This window comes from Ambystoma mexicanum, chromosome 11 (assembly GCF_040938575.1).
Source record: "Ambystoma mexicanum isolate Mex_15411 chromosome 11, UKY_AmexF1_1, whole genome shotgun sequence".
Classification (NCBI taxonomy): domain Eukaryota; kingdom Metazoa; phylum Chordata; class Amphibia; order Caudata; family Ambystomatidae; genus Ambystoma; species Ambystoma mexicanum.
This window is the reverse complement of record NC_090934.1, coordinates 947150694-947167801: the sequence shown is the minus strand read 5'-3', so window position 1 is coordinate 947167801 and position 17108 is coordinate 947150694. Positions and strand designations below refer to the sequence as shown.

Below are 17108 nucleotides of genomic sequence, written 5' to 3'. Positions count from 1 at the left end.
GGAAGAGAGGTTACACAGGCTGGACCCAACAAGGGCTTTAAGTTTTTACATTAGTAGACTGGCTAGGATAAGACAAGCAGACCAGCTGTTTGTAGGCTACGCAGGTCACAAGCTGGGGTTACCGATAACTAAGCAGACCATTTCCAGATGGATCATTTTAGCCATTTTGGAATGTTATAAACTGGCAGGAAAAGAGCCCCCTCAAAATCTTAGGGCTCATTCGACCAGAGGTATCGCAGCTTCATCGGCCCTCAAAAGAGGAGTGCCGGTTAGAGACATATGTGGTGCTGCCACATGGTCGTCCGTCCATACCTTTACACGGTTTTACAACTTGGATTCCTCCTCCAGTCAAGAGACTAGGTTTGGAAGGGCAGTATTGCACTCTATTCATCAATAAGAGGAAGAATGAAGTCAGTACTCCCACCTCCAATAACAGAATACTGCTATGGGAGCCTATCTAAGATAAGGAATACGTCGGAGGGCACAATCCCTTCGAAGAACAAGTTACTTCTTACCTTGTAACGTTCTTTCGATGGGATGTTCCTCCGACGTATTCCTTATCGACCCTCCCATCCATCCCCGCAGTACTACTTCCCTTGTTGTTGCAGCTTACGCTCCTTCAGGGTGATTAGTCTAGTCCAGAAAGAATTATTGTGGGCTACAAAACGGAACTGAGCAACGGACGCTGCGCGCGGCCTTAATAGGCAGGATGACGTCGACGTCGATACGGCGGCTGTCGAGGGACATCGACTCGGCGGACGCCAACGCGCAGCACCCTCTAGAGAAAAAATTTCCGAGGCCAGCAAAGCTGGAAAGAGATATCTATCTAAGATAAGGAATACGTCGGAGGAACATCCCATCGAAAGAACGTTACAAGGTAAGAAGTAACTTGTTCTTCTATGGCATATTTTGACAATTTCTTCTGTACTAGTTTAGCTTCCTCGTTTCCTAGCTCCTTCGCTCTTCTTGTTTTTCTCCTGCAACAGCCGACAGTGATGCACTATTGTCAACTGTATTTGTGCCTATGGCTTTGCTTCCATTTCCACTTGATCTTTCATTTGCCTCTGCACTTGCTTGGGCAACCCTTGACATAAAATGTGGTAAAATAATGTCACTGTTTTTTCCCACGGTTCCCTAATTTCAAGAGTCCAGCGCTCTTGAATGTCCTGAAAGTAAGCAAGAGGGTCTTCATCTTCTTTCATTTTACGTGTGATGATTGCACCCATGTCTGACGATTCAGAATACTGTACCCTGAGAGCCCTCCAGACATCTGCTCTGCAATTATTAAACAGCGCTGCATTGTGTGCTTTGTTCTGTGCTGTCACACTCGAATAGCCTGCTCTCTTCCATATGTCATCTGATCTTTCCCCAAGAATGGCTGCTAAGAGAGCCTTAATGCCCCCTATTGCTAGCGTGTTTCCTCCTGTTATTTTTTCCAATTCATAAATCCATTTTCCCTCAAACTCGGGAGCTTGCATCTTAAATTATCCTTGTCCATCTTGGCCATGGAATATACTGTGGTCTTGCTCCTCCCCCTTTTTCCAATAAGGGAAACTGCATAAATACTAACCCGCAGTCTGCTCCCATCATCTGCTCCTACCGTCTGCCTATCCACAGTAGGGACAATGGTTTATGACCGCCTCCTCCCTGGCAACGATCTTAACCTTATCACATATGGCATCGCTCATGCCGCCTGCCATTCGTATTGTCTTTGCAATTGTCCTTCAAAGTATCCTCGCTCCTGAGAATAAAAGGGAGTATACGCACACTCTTATGATAGTTCAGGTCTGCATGCCCAAATCCTATTTCCATCCTTGTCTCTCGTGACAGGGGACTGTATCTTGGCCTGTTTTGTAGCATTTAATTGTCTTGAATTAATAATCATGGTACTCATGGTGTTCTTTCTTGCACCTTAGCAGAGGCTGATTCTTCTTCTCACGTTCACTGTTCTTCAAGGATAGATAACCGGTTCTTGGCCACTCCATCCTTTGACACCAGGCCAGACAGCTATTTCAGGCCTTTCCTCGATATTCAGCTGCTTACTTACTGCGACACAGCTTTATGATCCTTCTTTCTTCACGGGTCTGAGCTTACTAAATGTGTCACACCGATGTCCAGATTCTATATAATGGCGGCGCCGCCTGCAGTCGTTCACTACGTATAGTTAGCCTTTATGATCACTTAGTCTACTTGCGTTGCTGCATCTGTACAGGTATAAAACGGCTTGTATTTTCTGCAGTGCTGTTCACACGTGCAATCTTCATTTGGCATATGAAAGTTTACTCGATTCTTTACTTCATCGTCAGATTCTATAAGGTCTATGCATCTTCTTCTTTGACCACTCTTCCCAGTGTGTCACGCTCATTTCTTGTGTCCTTTCTAGCCTCTCTTTCTCTCATCTTCATATTCCTTCGGGGATCTCCTTCAAGAGATTATAATCTCTATGGGGATACATCATATAGGGTTTTCTCACTGGATACCTCTTCTCGAAGACTCTCCATGTACTAGGCACAATCACGGGTGTCGTGCATGTCGCGATCTCTGGCTCCCAGCATATAGGAAGATGGGGGCGGGACTTCCTGCAGAGGCATTCAGCTGCTTCTCTACATGCTACATCTGATTGAGAGGTAGTGAGACATCATTGGAAATTGGTGAGACATCAGGAGAAGGTGGTGAGTTATCAGCAGGACACAGTCATGAAATATCAGAAGGCAATGAAGAGCTTTCAGAAGAAAGAGTTGGTGAGACATCAGGTAGAGGTGATGAGATCTCAGGAGAAAGAGGTTCTGAGACACCAATAGGAGTTGGTATGGTAACAGTATGAAGAGGTAGGAACACAGGAGTAGGTGGCAAGACATCAGGAGGAGGTACTGGCGGACCAAAAGGAGGAGGTGAAACAGAAGGGGTGGTGAGACAACAAGAAGTGGGTGCCAGAGATAAAGATGAAGAAGTGAGAAGATAACAATAATATGATGATGACATATAGGTTTTAAAAGGGTGGTGGTAGGACAAAAAAGGTATACTTTGGATGAGGGAAGACTGGTCACTATGTGTGGTGTGAATTACAGGGTCACAGTGCAAACATATTTTGGATGCAGGGGCTACAACATCAGGCATGTTTTTTGATAGGTACATGATGCCGTGTATGTTTTGTTTGGTGTGCACTATTGTAAATGAATTCTGCAGTCTTATTTACAGGTCCATGTTATGATTCAAGAACTGAACATTCAAATGTGCCTCATATTACCTACAAAATTATCAATATGCGTTCCTTTTCCTCTAGGGTTGAAATGCCTTTCAGTGAGCTTGGAATCCAGATAAAAAAAGATGGAAAGTCAATAATAGTCACGGCTCAGGTGGGCTTCGTACTTACTTTCCGCCGGAATGATCGACTCGAGGTAAGAGCTTTGGAAAAAAGACTAGGATCCCATTGAACTATGAATAGCATCTCCATGACTAGGGAAACAAATGCAAAACCTTGAGTAGTCCAGGCAAACATGGAAATTGTCCTGTGTAGTGCATGTGTGATCAGGATAGTTTCATGGTGGCTGCAAGGAAAAGGTAAGGATACAATGGTTAGCCGCAAAGTTATAGGTACAAACTATTGATAGTGCCTGACCGGGGAATAAAAAGAGGTTGAGGCACCTAAATGTGTGAGGAGTATTTTCAAACTTGTTAGGGTTTAGGCAACAAAATGCTTGAGGTGCTTTGTGGGAAAATGGTTGGCAGTGGTGCATTTCGTAGCATATTGGGCCATTAACATTAGACAAGCCTGCCAGATGCACAGTGAATTAATTTGTCAAACTGGTCCAAACAGACCATAAAAACCTTTCTACACTAGCTTGTGTGCCTGTCCTACGTGACTCAGCAAACTAATCAACATTAGCATTACATTGGTGGGGAGGTAGTTGGATGATTAGTCTCTGGGGGTTTGCAGTAACAGAGATTGTGACGAATTGGGTTCTGCTTTGCAGCAGTACAAGCATAGGCGTTGCTAGGGGGGGCTGAGGGGGCTATAGCCCTGGGTGTTTTGGTTGTAGCCCCTAATAGAAGCTCATGTGTTACAAACAAAAAGGCTAGCTAGCCCCCAGTCCCGACAGTCCCATAATTAGCATAGCCCCAGATCTTTTCCAGACCTAGCTACGCCCCCGAGTACAAGGATGAGTAGGGGTAAATTGGCCCACTCATAAAGGTAGAACAGGGACAGTTAAGAGATATACCTCCTTTGCCTTTTGCGGTAACGTGGCCAAGGGAAGGCTTTGCTCTTAAGAGAAGTGTGAAGGTGAACCAGTCATGACCCAAACAACACAGTATTACAGTCCAAAATAAAGGGAATTTCCAATCATGGTTCTATAAAAATATATATACGTACACCATCTGCACGTAGAACGAATGGAAAATACTGTACAAAAACCCAACCCGAAGGAAGAACAAAGAAGCTGTCTAGGGTGGAGGGTCTCCGAAAGAGATCAAAGAGGAGGCCCCAGCCCTACAGGTTCCTGTCCCGCCACTTTGCAGGCTACACTCGGCTGACCAGAATGCACATTGCCTTCCGCAGCAGAGCTGACTCAATGGGGGGCTTTTTTTAAATGCTGCCCCTGTGCCACAGGGACTTGGCTGTCTCTGTGGCTGTCACGTGGGCATATCGTGCCTTTGAACTTGCTCTGTGCCACAAGTGTAGCAGGCGGTGCGTATCAGGCTAGAGATGCGGCAGAGCACGAGTGCACTATGCTTTTGGTATGAAGTCAACGGAAAGGGGATTAGCAGATTACCCATTTTGAAGACTGAATTACCCTCATAATTCTATTTGTTAATAACAATAAATAAAAGCCAGGGCTTTGCACTCTTGCCAGGTGGCAATTTCTCACAGAAATATAACAACTTTAATATATTAAAGACAATACACACATCTGCTACTAAGCATTTCTTTGTTTTTAAAAACATCTTTATTTATAGATTTTAAGTGAGACATGGGTGACAGCACAGATAATCTATACAGGCGTGAACGGATACCATAAAACTTTTATAAACAAAGGCACATAATGGATGAACTTGTGTGCATAGGATTGCTGTACACTGTCATGAACATTTCAACTGGCGGCGGGCAAGTCCATTCCCATTCTTCAAGTAGAGCTAGATATTTATATAGCTTGGGCTTGTGTGCTCTGTGATAGGTCTCTTGTGTGTAGTCTATAAAGGGAAGCCAGATTGCCACTGTGAAAAAACAGAGGGTGTTTCACAACCTAGTCCATGGGGATCCCGTTCCTCAGGTGGCCAAGGAAAGGCCATCGCTTTTGGATCCTGACCCTGGGGGTGGACAAGCGAGGGAGGATCACCTGGGTAGTTGGTCCTTGGGGAGTGGGGTAGAAGCACCTGATGGTGAGACATGGTATCCCCCTTTTTCCACAACCCATATAACCCTTTTCCTGGCTTATTTTATGGGAAACTACAACTCCCATAATTCCTCCCCACTTTACCTTGACAAATGTACTGCACCAAGGAAGGTGAGGAATGAGGTTAGAAGGATTAACTCTCCAGACTTGCATTGGCTCTGTCCCTGTAATGAGGTCAGGCAGAGTCAGGCACATAATCCTAACAATATACACCTGCCACTTATTAGCACTCCCTGTGAAGATAAAAGGTGGCACGCACAGGCACACTTTAAGCGAGGCTGGACACGAGAAGGAACAGCTCATCCGAGGCTGATGCAAACCAGACTGTGCAAGGCCAACAGGCTGATCAACAGTGGAGAGGATCGAGAGAAAGCCAAGCAAAGTTTCCATGCTTTGGGAAGGCAGTGAGCATTCGAAAATCAAAGTCGAGTGGGCGGAGGAAAGAAACCTTCAAGTTGCCAGAAAGCAGCATGCAACCCTCCTGGGTGAACGGCAGAGTTGGGGAGGACCAGAAGAGGCATTGGTAACGGCCTTGATCTGCAGGAAAGAGATGAAAGAAATCCAATTAACATAGCCAGTGAGTTTTCAATGGAAACAAAAGTCTGGTTGGTGTTAAAGGGAATATGACTGTAATTTGAAAGTTGAAGGTTGCACGTATGCCGATGAAACGCACATGAAGAGAACAATTGTTGAAAGACAAGGATACTAAGTAGCAGAGTAGTCCTGCAAGATGAACTCGCACATTTGAAAGCCTGTGAAATGTTTTGGGATTTTGAAAGACATTGCAAGTGGAGATCAAATGAAGCCGGGATAAGGAAAGAATGTTGAATAAGAACAGTGGAACATTTATGAACTGTGGAATATGCTAGGAGGCCTGAAGTAAAATATAAGAGCTGTGGAAAAAGGCCAAGCAGGCAAGTGAAAGAGAATAAGAACTGCAATAGGCATTGGTGCGGCAAGAGGAAATTGTGAATTGAAGAATTATTGAAAGAGAGGTTGAAGTGGTCATGCAGAGGTCTATGTAAATTCCTTGCAGTCTCAAAAGTCTTCGACAGAGAACGGATATGTGAGATAAAACATGGGGAAGGGAAGCCCCATGAAGGAGAGACAAGCTCAAGCCCGGCAGAGGGGGACCTGTGCAGAACTGTAAGAGATTGTGTGATAAAGTGAAAAAAAAAACAGGCTTGAACCCGGCAGAGGGAAGCATGTGCAGAACTGTGAGAAGTTGAAAATATATGAGCTGAGTATTGATGACAAGGCGGGTGAAGCATAAAGAAGTGATTGAACTACCAGAAATCGAAAGCCTAGGATTGAACTGTTGAATTGTACCAGTAAGCCAAAGGATGCAAGACCGACAGAACTGTGCCATCCACCCCTCCTTTGATTGTTGAGTGACTCTCTAGACCCCATGGGGTTGAACCTGGGAAGGGAGTTGATGCTGAAGCCGTTCTGACATTTCCTTTTCAAACACTATTTTCATTTTGTATTCCTTAGCACATTTGTTATTCTAAGAAGGAGTGCAAGATTAGGGTTAGGTCTTCTTAGTATAGCCCTTATTATTTTAACCAGACTGACTTGGATGTTCTTGTTATTGTTTAATGGTCGATATTACTCCCATTTTAGAGTAAGTGCCAGTTAGGAATTCTACCATCCCAATGTAAAGTGTAAATAAAGGTTTTTGAAACGTGTATCTATTGCGTCTGTGTCTACTAATGATAACATGCCTTCCTCACATATGGTGTCAGAGGTGGGATTTGACTCAATTGAAACAAATTTGGGAACCCTAAAGTTTCAGAAACTAAGTGGTAGAGCCTCAAAGCCCACTGAGCCACAAAAGGTTCTATGGGATTTGACATCTGCAGTAGTAGGGAAGTATCCATCCCTCCAGGGAAAAGGAGTATGATTCCCACTGAATTAGTTCTTATACCTCCCCCTGGATGCTACATCATACTAGCTCCCAAATCTGGTTTAGCTTGGCAATTCTGACTGGATGTACTCGCAGAAGGTATTGATCTGGATTTCAGGGGAGATGCGAAAGTACTTTTGCGTAATCATAGGGAGACATCATTTGACATACATCCTGGGGATAAAATAGCATAAGGGATTCTTGAAAGGGGTTTATTATCCCAGTTAAAAGAGGAGACAGAACAGGAAGTGACAGAGAAGGGAAGTCTAGGTTTTGGGGAGGCTGATGAGAGACTAAACATCAATACTAACCATGATGATGAACCAATTGTGCTGCCAGATTTAGCTTTTGCTCAGAGAAATGACCCAGTATGATATGATATGGCATTTATAACAAGCCTATACACAAGTGTTTCAAGGCGCGAACACAAGTGTTTCAAGGTGCCCCTTATTACTAGCAGAAGCTCTCCTATAGGTAATCCCGGAGTCTGGTGGCAGTAATAAAGGAGGTACCTTCTTTCTGTAAAACAAGGACTGCTATATTGTAGAGAAACCTCAGGGGAAGGGACATGTAAAACCCAGTTGGTAATTCCAAAAACCCATCGGAAAATAGTCCTTGAAATTGCCTACTCACATTTAACTGGGGGACATCTAGGACAAGTTAAAACTCAAGCCCATATTAGTGAAAGTTTTATTGGCCAGGAATATATGCCGACCTTAAATAATGTGTACAGACATGTGAGATATGTCAAAAGACCAGCACAAATATTCCTCCACCTGCCTCTTTAAATCCACTACCTATAATAGAAGTCCCATTCTCCCGAATAGGGATGGACATCAATGGGCCCCTTGAAACCTCTTAACTGGACAATAAGTTTGTCTTAGTGATTTTTGATTACGCTACCAGGTATCCTGAGGCCTTCCCCATGAGTTATTACTCAGTACGATCTAGCAAATACTAAAACACCTGCTACTATTTTTTTCCTGGGTCGGGTTCCCAAAAGAAACTTGAACAGATTAAGGAACACATGTTATGAGTAAGCTCATGGGAGAAGTTAAATAGTTACTACACATCACAACATCACGACATTAAGAATCTTCAAACAGACGGATTGGTAGAGCGATTTAATAAGACCCTGAAGACCATTCTAAGAAAGTTAGTTGATGAAGGCGAGAAAGATTGGGATCCCATGATTCCATGGGCCTTGTTTGCTGTGAGAAAAAACCCTCAAGTATCTACCGGATTTACCCCCTTTGAGCTATTGTATGGCAGAGAGCCAAGAGATGTCTTGGACATGCTCAGGGAAACATGGGATGGCAGGGAGGATACTCCAATAGCACTGTCTCAAACCACAAATCAGTTACGAGAACATATGAACCTAGACTGGTCTTTAGCCCATACCCACATGGAGAAAGCTCAGTGCCAACCCAAAGCTTTCATATGATAAGAAAGTAAGTCTAAGAAAATGTTCAGTAGTCAAAAAGTTCTGTTTCTCTTGCCACCTTTGCAGAATAAGTTAACCTCGAAGTGGCATGGCCCTTATGAGGTATTGGAACAGGAAGGAACATGCAATTACAAAGTAGCCCAACCAGACATACGCCAAAAGACTCATATCTATCAGGTCAACCTTCTAAAAGCGTGGAAAGAGAATCCAGAGTTCTCCCATACTCCCATATTCTCTTGTTCGGCAGCCCAAGAAATTGATAATGTAGAGTTAATGCCTCAAGAACTCCCCCATGAAAAGCAAGAAAATGTAACTGGACTTGTTTCCGCATTTCCTGGTGTATCTTGGGACTCCAGAGGCAAAGAAAAAGATCATTATTGAAGAAGAGGAGAATATATTCAAAGCTAATGTTATCGAGCCTTCTTCAAGTCATTGGTCATCTCCCATTGTATGGTGTGACAAAACCAGACCAAACTTGGAGATTTTGAATAGATTTTAGGCAGGTCAAAGCTATTTCAGCCTCTGATGCATATCCCATGCCTCTTATAGAGGACCTGCTAGACAATCTAGGAAGTGCAGTTTTCCTGTCAACATAGACTTAAGTAAGGGATCCTGGCAGGTTCCTTTACATGGCCCAGACAATGAAACAAACATCCTTTTCAACACTGATATGACTTTTCCAATTCAATGTCTTACCCTTTGGTGTACACAGTGTACCAGTGATTTTCCAAAGACTAATGAATGGGATTTTACGGCCCTATTTTGATTTCTGCAGGGCATATAGTGATGATATTATTATTTACAGCCCAACATGGGAAGACCATCTTTATCATTTCTATACCATTATGAGAGCCCAACGAAAAGCCGGGCTGACAGCTAACATACAAAAATGTAGATTAGCTCAATCGGCTGTGAAATATTAAGGCTTTTTTGTAGGAAATGGTAGTATGCAGCCTCAGCAATAAAAAGTAAAAGTCGTTCTAAATGCACCAACACTTAAGACCAAACGAGACCACTGGAGCATTTTTTGGTTTAATTGGATACTATCGCATATTTGTCTCTAATTTCTCAGAAAAAACATCTTGTCTAACTGACAAGCTAAAAAACGCTGGACCGCAAAATATTTGTTAGACTGATAAGGATAAAGTATGTTATAATAATTTAAAACACACTTTATGTCGGAATTCCATATTGAAAGTGGCAGATTTCTCAAAAACATTATACCTCAGACTAACGCCTCTCTGACTGGATTGGGGGCTGTATTATCCCAAGTATGCTACAGCTTAGAAAACCTTATATTATTTGCCTGCCACAAGCTATTTCCCAGAGATAGAAACTATTCAGTGTTAGAATTACAAGCGTTAGCTATCAAATTAACCATGCCTTTACCTTAAATATTACCTCTTGGGAAGATAATTAATTTTGGTTATTGACCATTCTCCCCTTGTCTGAATAGGTCAGCAAAAAGAATGTAACCCACATGTTATGCAATGGTTTCTGAATTTACAGCCATGATGTTTCACAGTGGAACACTGGAAAGGCAAAGATCAGAGCAAAGTGGATTTCCTTTCACGGTACTCCTGTGAAACAGATTCATTCACATCTCATAGGGGAAGGGTATGTGAAAAACCAGAGGGTGTTTCACAACCTAGTCCCCGGGGATCCCGTACTCAGGTGACCAGGGAAAGGCCATTGCTTTTGGATCCCGACCCTGGGGGTGGACAAGCAAGGGAGGATCACCTGGGTAGTGGGTCCTTGCGGAGTAGGGGAGAAGCACCCGATGGTGAGACATGGTATCCCCCTTTTTCCACAACCATTTACCCTTTTCTCTGCTTATTTTATGGGAAACTACAACTCCCATAATTCCTCCCCACTTTACCTTGACAAATGTACTGCACCAAGGAAGGTGATGAATGAGGTTAGAAGGATTAACTCTGCAGACCTGCATTGGCTCTGTCCCTGTAATGAGACCAGGCAGAGTCAGGCACTTAACCCTAACAATGTGCACCTGCCACTTATTGGCAAACCCTGTGAACATACAAAGTGGCGTGAAACAGGCACATGTTGAGCGAGGCTGGGTACGAGAAGGAACAGCTCTTCTGAGGCTGATGCAAACCAGGCTTTGGAAGGTGGAAGGCCAACGGGTTGATCAACATTTGAGAGGATCAAGAGAAAGCCAGGCAAGAAATTTGAAAATGTATGAACTGTGGAATATGCCAGGAGGGCAAAAGTAAAATATAAGAACTTTGGAAAAAAATCATGTAGGCAAGTGAAAGAGAATAAGAACTACAAGTACCAAGTGGCATTAGTGGTGCAAGAGTACATTGTGAATTGAAGGATTGTTGAAAGAGAGGTTGAAGTGGTCATGCAGAGGTCTATGTAAATTCCTTGCAGTCTCGAAAGTCTTCGACAGAGAAAGAATATGTGACATAAAACGCGGGGAAGGGAACCGCCATGAAGGAGAGATAGACTCAAGCCTGGCAGAGAGAAGCCTGTGAAGAACTGGAAGAGATTGTGTGATAAAGTGAAACAAAACAGGCTTGAGTTGAGAATATTTGAGCTCAGTATTAATGACAAGGCAGGCGAAGCATAAAGATGTGATTGAACTACCAGAAATTGAAAGCCTTAAGATTGAACTGTTGAATTGTACCAGTAAGCCAAAGTGTGCAAGACTGACAGAACTGTGCCATCTACCCATCCTTTGTTTTTTGAGTGACTCTCTAGATCCCGTGGGGTTGAATCTGGGAAAGGGAGCTGGTGCTGAAGCTATTCTGACATTTCCCTTTGAGACACTATGTTCATTTTGTATTCCCTTAGCACATTGTTTATTCTAATAAGGAGAGCAAGGTTAGGTTTTCTTAGTATAGGCCTTTTTATTTTGACCAGACTGACTTGGACATTTTTGTTATTGTTTAATGGTCGAGATTACTCCCATGTTAGAGTTAAGGCCAGTTAGAAATTATACCGTCCCAATCAAAAGTGTAAATAAAGGTTTTCGAAACCTGTATCCATTGTGTCTGTGTCTACTATTGATACCATGCCTTCCTCACATCACGCAAGAGGATTACCTCCCTTCTGTCAGGGCTGTTATTTTCTCAGAAGCCAACATCTCCCATAGCTTCCCCCACCACATGCCTAGCACTGGCTCGTCTACCACTTTCCAGTTGCTGGCTAGGGCAATCTTGGCTGCGAGAAGAAGGTGAGTGAGAAGCCTACCCTGGTGGCCAGTGATAGGATAAAACCTGTCGCCGCAATTTCCCAACAGAATGATCAAGCGGTCCAAGCGCAAGTCAATTGCTAACATGGATCTCATATGTGGGAATACCTCCTTCCAATAAGATCGGATTCAGGGCATCGCCACCACATGTGGAAGTAGGCACGGCCTTCTTTGTAGCCTCTCAACAGTTCTCAGGGTATGAGGGGGCCATGTGGTGGAGTCTACCTGGGGCGTAATACCATTAGTAGCAAAGTTTAAGTTGGCACTCCTTATCCTTGGTGCACCTAGAGGCCTTATGGTTGCATTTCCAGAAATGACACCAAGAGTCCTCACCTAAGGCCACATCCAAATCCCTCTCCCAACCTGAAATACATTGCAAACGTTCCTAGGGGTCGAAACGATCCTGTAGATTATACAGACCTCAAACTCTGTCATTAGATTTGCTCACCAAACAAGTAAGTTCTAAAGCATTTAGGTCTCTGGTACCTCTCTGCCGAATTATCAGATGACAACCCCAGTGGCGCAACTGAAGGTACCTTTATCCTTTCCTCCTCCTGTAATGTGAATTGCTTAAATTCCTCGAAAGTGAGCAGAACTGTGAGTTTACTCATGCCACTGGCGGTCGAAGCTGCAAATGTTGCTGCGTGTTTGCCCGGAGTAAACTCATGGTTGTTGACCACGGGTGTTAGGTAAGATTTCCACAGAGCTGGTAAAACTTCCTTTGCTGGTTCAACTCCAGAACTTTTTGCTTTACTAGTGGGATATTTTTCATTAATACCTCAGTGAGTGGGAACCTTTTTCCACACTCACATGTCTTTAACTGTTTTTATGGGTGTCATTTTTAAGATTCTCCATAGAGTCTTTTTAAAGTTATTATGTCTAACAACTTATTGGCAATAAGTGCCTGTTGTTGCTGGGTTGCCCTAGGGGCTCCCCATTTAACTTTCTTGTGCTAACCTTGAGTGAACTACAGTTCCCAAGGGTAGAAAGGATCTTTGGATCCCTTTTACATTTTATTCTGTAAAACCAGCACCCCCCACCTTATGTGGAGTGCTGGGGAGATACAATGCATCCCCTTTCACATTAAAACTGTAACAATTCTGTTACAGTGACAAGCTTACCTTTAATGGCTGGTGGCAGTGATACCTTTTACTAATTTGGTGCACCTTTACCGTGGGCTGTAATCACAGCTGCAGTAAAGGCACCTAAGGGTGCTCATTTTACCAAAATGGCCCCTGTCTTCTTTTTCTGCCATTGTAGTGTTTCTTGTCGTTTCTTGTTCCTTCCCCTGACATCCAGGGTGGGAAATTCCTTTGCTTGAGTTTTGCCTTTGGCGGGAGTCCCCTGGACACCCCGCCCAGGCTCCAGTCAGTCTGTAAGCACAGGAAGTGGGGGAGGAGTCCAAAACTTCCCCCTCCTTTGTCTTATGCCTTCCTTCAACTGGGCCAAATCCCAGTGGGGGGTTGGCTGTCCTGATTGGACAGCCAAACGCCCCTTTCTTGTAAAATGCGGGGAGAGAATGCAGAGGTTGTGCTGTAGTTCCTGATAAATACTGGAAACCTGGAGGCTGAAGTCATATCGGCCACTGGAACAGAAAACCGAAGAGGATGACAAAGGAAAAGCGGCGGGCATGATTTCCAGCGACCGAGAGAGCCTACTGTGTAATTGGAGCTTGCTGCAGCCCTTTCTTCCGATCGACTTGGGGTCTCCGAAAACAATGACCCGAACCCAGAGCCTGGTGAGACCTACTATACTCAAGACGACCTGCATTTTGAGCCATCCCACGGGTTGCTGCGACCTTGCGTTCTTGCAATATCCCATACCCTGGGACCTCCAGCTACTGTGCGGTGTACGGTCTTCCGAATTCCGAATCTCGCTGAAACTTCGTGGGCATCCTGGTGTATCTCCGGAGACACGAATCGAGTCCGAAAAGTCCCCTCACAAGAGTTCTGGACCTTTGTAACGATGAAAATTCATCGCGATTTTCTGTCTTCTTCTGTGCTCCTTGAAAAGGCGCCAAACCTGCAGAACCGCATTCAGCCGCGTGAGAAATCGTGCGTAGAGCCTTCTTCATTGATCCCTGCTGCAAAGTCCCTTCTGAGGTCTTGTGTTCAGTCTCCAGGACAAGGAATGCACTGACCGGGTATTTGGCTGCAGTCCCTGAAGTTCTCCTGCTGCAAGCTCTTCTTCATTGCTGAGGTACTGTGTTGGCTTGGGTATATACTTACCTTAAGCCTGTTGGGATTTCTGCGTAGCTTTGGGGTGTCTTCTGTGATTGGGAGGTCCCTCATCCAGTACACCCAGTCCTACTGCTAGAATCCTGCTGGGGTGTCTTCTCCGAAGCCCCCAGACCCTCTTCTAACCCTAGAAGTAAAGGTCTCACCTGTTTGCCCAGTTTTCCTAAGGAACTCTGACTTTTGCTACTAAAGAACTTATTCTAACACTGCCTGTTGGTCACTAGTCCTAGTGACCCCCCTTCTGCCACTGAGAACACTCATGCTCAGAAGCGTTGCTAGCGGGGGGCTAAGGGGGCTATAGCCCCTGGTCTTTTGGTTATAGTCCCAGATAGAATCTCAGGAGCTACAACCAAAAGGCTAGTCTAGCCCCGAGTCCCAACAGTTCTGACATTAGCATAGCCTCGGGTCTTTTCCAGACCTGGCAACACCCCTGCTCATGCTCTAAGGGAAAGACTTTGAAGGGATTGGGACTTCTGCCTAGAAAAGAAATCAAGTGTTTTACTTACTTGTAAAGAGTTGGTGGGTAACTGTAATTCTCAGAGTGAACAGTTACAAAAATTCTTACGGATCTTGAATGTGTGATGCACTATTCTTAAAAGTATGGTTAACATCTTTTCCTCCTTAGCCACTGTTTTGCCAGTCTAAAAGAAAGTAGATGTAAAGGTATTTTACTCTCCTGTGATTAGGTTGTGCCTCTTTACAAAAGTAATGTGTTGGTTCCACCAGATTATTCCTGTAGGGTAATTGTATGAGAGTCCTCCAACTGTTGGTACCACCAGGGTAGTCCTGTTAGGATAACTGTATGAGTGCCCCCAACTGGGTCTTGCTTCCCCTGACTTGCTGCTAGCCTGTCCTTAATAAGTCTACATTAGGTTGTTGCCTATCTAGAATAACTATTCAGTAAAGTGTGACATTGGGTTTTACTTTCCCCTTCATTGTGACGTTAAAGTAAGTGGGTTTTACTTACCTTGTGTTAGATTTGTGACATCCAAAACAAGTTACCAGAGTTACTGCTTATCTCAATCTAGGCTTCCCTGATTTCCAAATCATCTGTACTTGTATATTACATCCTTAGGTTTTACTCACCTGGTATAAACTGTGTGTTATGACAAAAGTAGTTATAGGTTTTTACTCACCTGGTATAAGTGTTTCACTATTCACCAAAAGTATATTGTCCAGTTGACTGTTTGTGATTTTTTCCAAGAGTCAATGTACAACTGGAAGGGCCTACTGTCCTTGTATTACCAAAAGTAATCTAAGAGTAACCATTGGTCTTTTACTCCCAAAGAATAGGCTTGGCCTGTACTAAATGTGTATAACAGGGTTTTGACTTCCCTAGAACTGTTAGGTGTTCCAAATGAGGTTTATACTTGGGTCTGTGTGCTTTCAAGTATAGTGTTGTGTTTTATATTGTGATTTCATATAATGTGTTAGTACGTATTTAACCCCTAGATTTATCTGGGCCTACCTGTATTTAAATAAATCCTTTATTTTTACAATACATAGTGTTTCAGTGTTTTTTTGGATCATTTGTATTACAATTTCATTTGTACTGTATTTACTGCCCTCTCTCCCTCCTAAAATAAGCCTGGCTGTTCTGTCTACGCTACCCCGAACTCAGGTGGTACAGCCTTATACTAAGAGTGGAGTCTTGTACTGCCTCAGTAGAATGGTTTTACGAAGCCCTTAGTTGGACTTCAGAAAAACTGTCCTAACAACGGGTGATAGTGGGCCCAGGCCCGTGGGACTGTTCCACCTTTTAGTTGCAAGGTTCCAGCATGCGAGTGTGTGAAGTGTCGAGGAGAGAAGTGTGGGTCTGAACGAGGTGCCGCTCAGTTTAACAAACAGCAGCTGTTTCAGGGGCATTGGGGATGCTTTCTATTCAATCGGTGCCCATCGCGGGTTCCCCCAGACTGTCCCCATGTAAAGATATGTAAGAGTTGGAAGGCCAGGTAATATCGGTTGATGTCGGTGACCCCCAATCCACCAAAATACTCTTTGCGCAGTAGGAATCTTTTAGGTACTCTCGGCTTGCGTTTTGCCAAATGTAAACCAGAAATGTTCCCTTGTAACTCCTGCAATTTTTTAATTGGGACAGTGGTAGGGAGGGCCAAGAAGTGGTAAATGAGCCTTGGAACAATGGTCATTTCAACTGCCGTTACACACCCAAGCCACAAGGTTGTTTGCTTATGCCATTGGTTCAGGTCCGATTCCACCCGCATAAGTAGAGGGAAAGTTGGCTTACTAAAGTGATTTGATGGAGATTGGGATGTTTATGCCAAGGTATTCGATATGCTCTTGCTTCCATTTAATCGGGCAGGTGTCAGCAAGCATTTCAATATCCATGGGTACCAATGCGACACCAGACCGAGGGATTTTGTGTAATTGACTGCAAACCCAGAGGTTCGGTCAAAGTCCTCAGGTTCGACCATCAAGGCCAGAATTGAGTGCTGCACCTCCGTCAAAGAGAGCAAGATGCTGTCAGCGTACAAGGATGTTTTATGCTCCTGACCCCGACAAGAGATACCCCTAATGTCTCTATCATTATGTACACGGGCTGCCAGGGGTTCGATAGAGAGTACGAACAGAAGAGGGTACAGGTGGCACCCTTGTTTTGAGCCTCTGCTGACTTTTATTAGGGGGTGGACCTGCCGTTAAGTAAAGCCCCGGTCATTGGGGCCGAGTATATGGCCAGAACCAACTGTCGGAATTTCGGTCCGAGGCCCAAATTTTCGAGGACAGCTGCAAGGTTAAGACCAGTCCAGCCGGTCCAAAGCCTTGTGAGCATTGAGGGCTAAGAGGCCGGCCTTCACCTTCTTACTGACCGCTATGTCTACCAATTTGAGGGCACTCCGGATGTTAGCCTGGAAGGATGGGCGAGGGATAAAACCAGTCTGGTTTGAATGGATCA

The 17108-nt window shown here is 44.2% G+C and overlaps 1 protein-coding gene across 1 annotated transcript in view; it reads left to right on the top strand.

The window, feature by feature from the left end:
- LOC138505081 (mucin-2-like) overlaps nucleotides 1–17108 on the top strand; it is a 282775-nt gene that overhangs the window by 90525 nt on the left and 175142 nt on the right. Inside the window, exon 4 of the mRNA XM_069625399.1 lies at nucleotides 3284–3398. Coding sequence (XP_069481500.1) covers nucleotides 3284–3398 — 115 coding nt within the window. The remainder of the gene's footprint in view (nucleotides 1–3283; nucleotides 3399–17108) is intronic.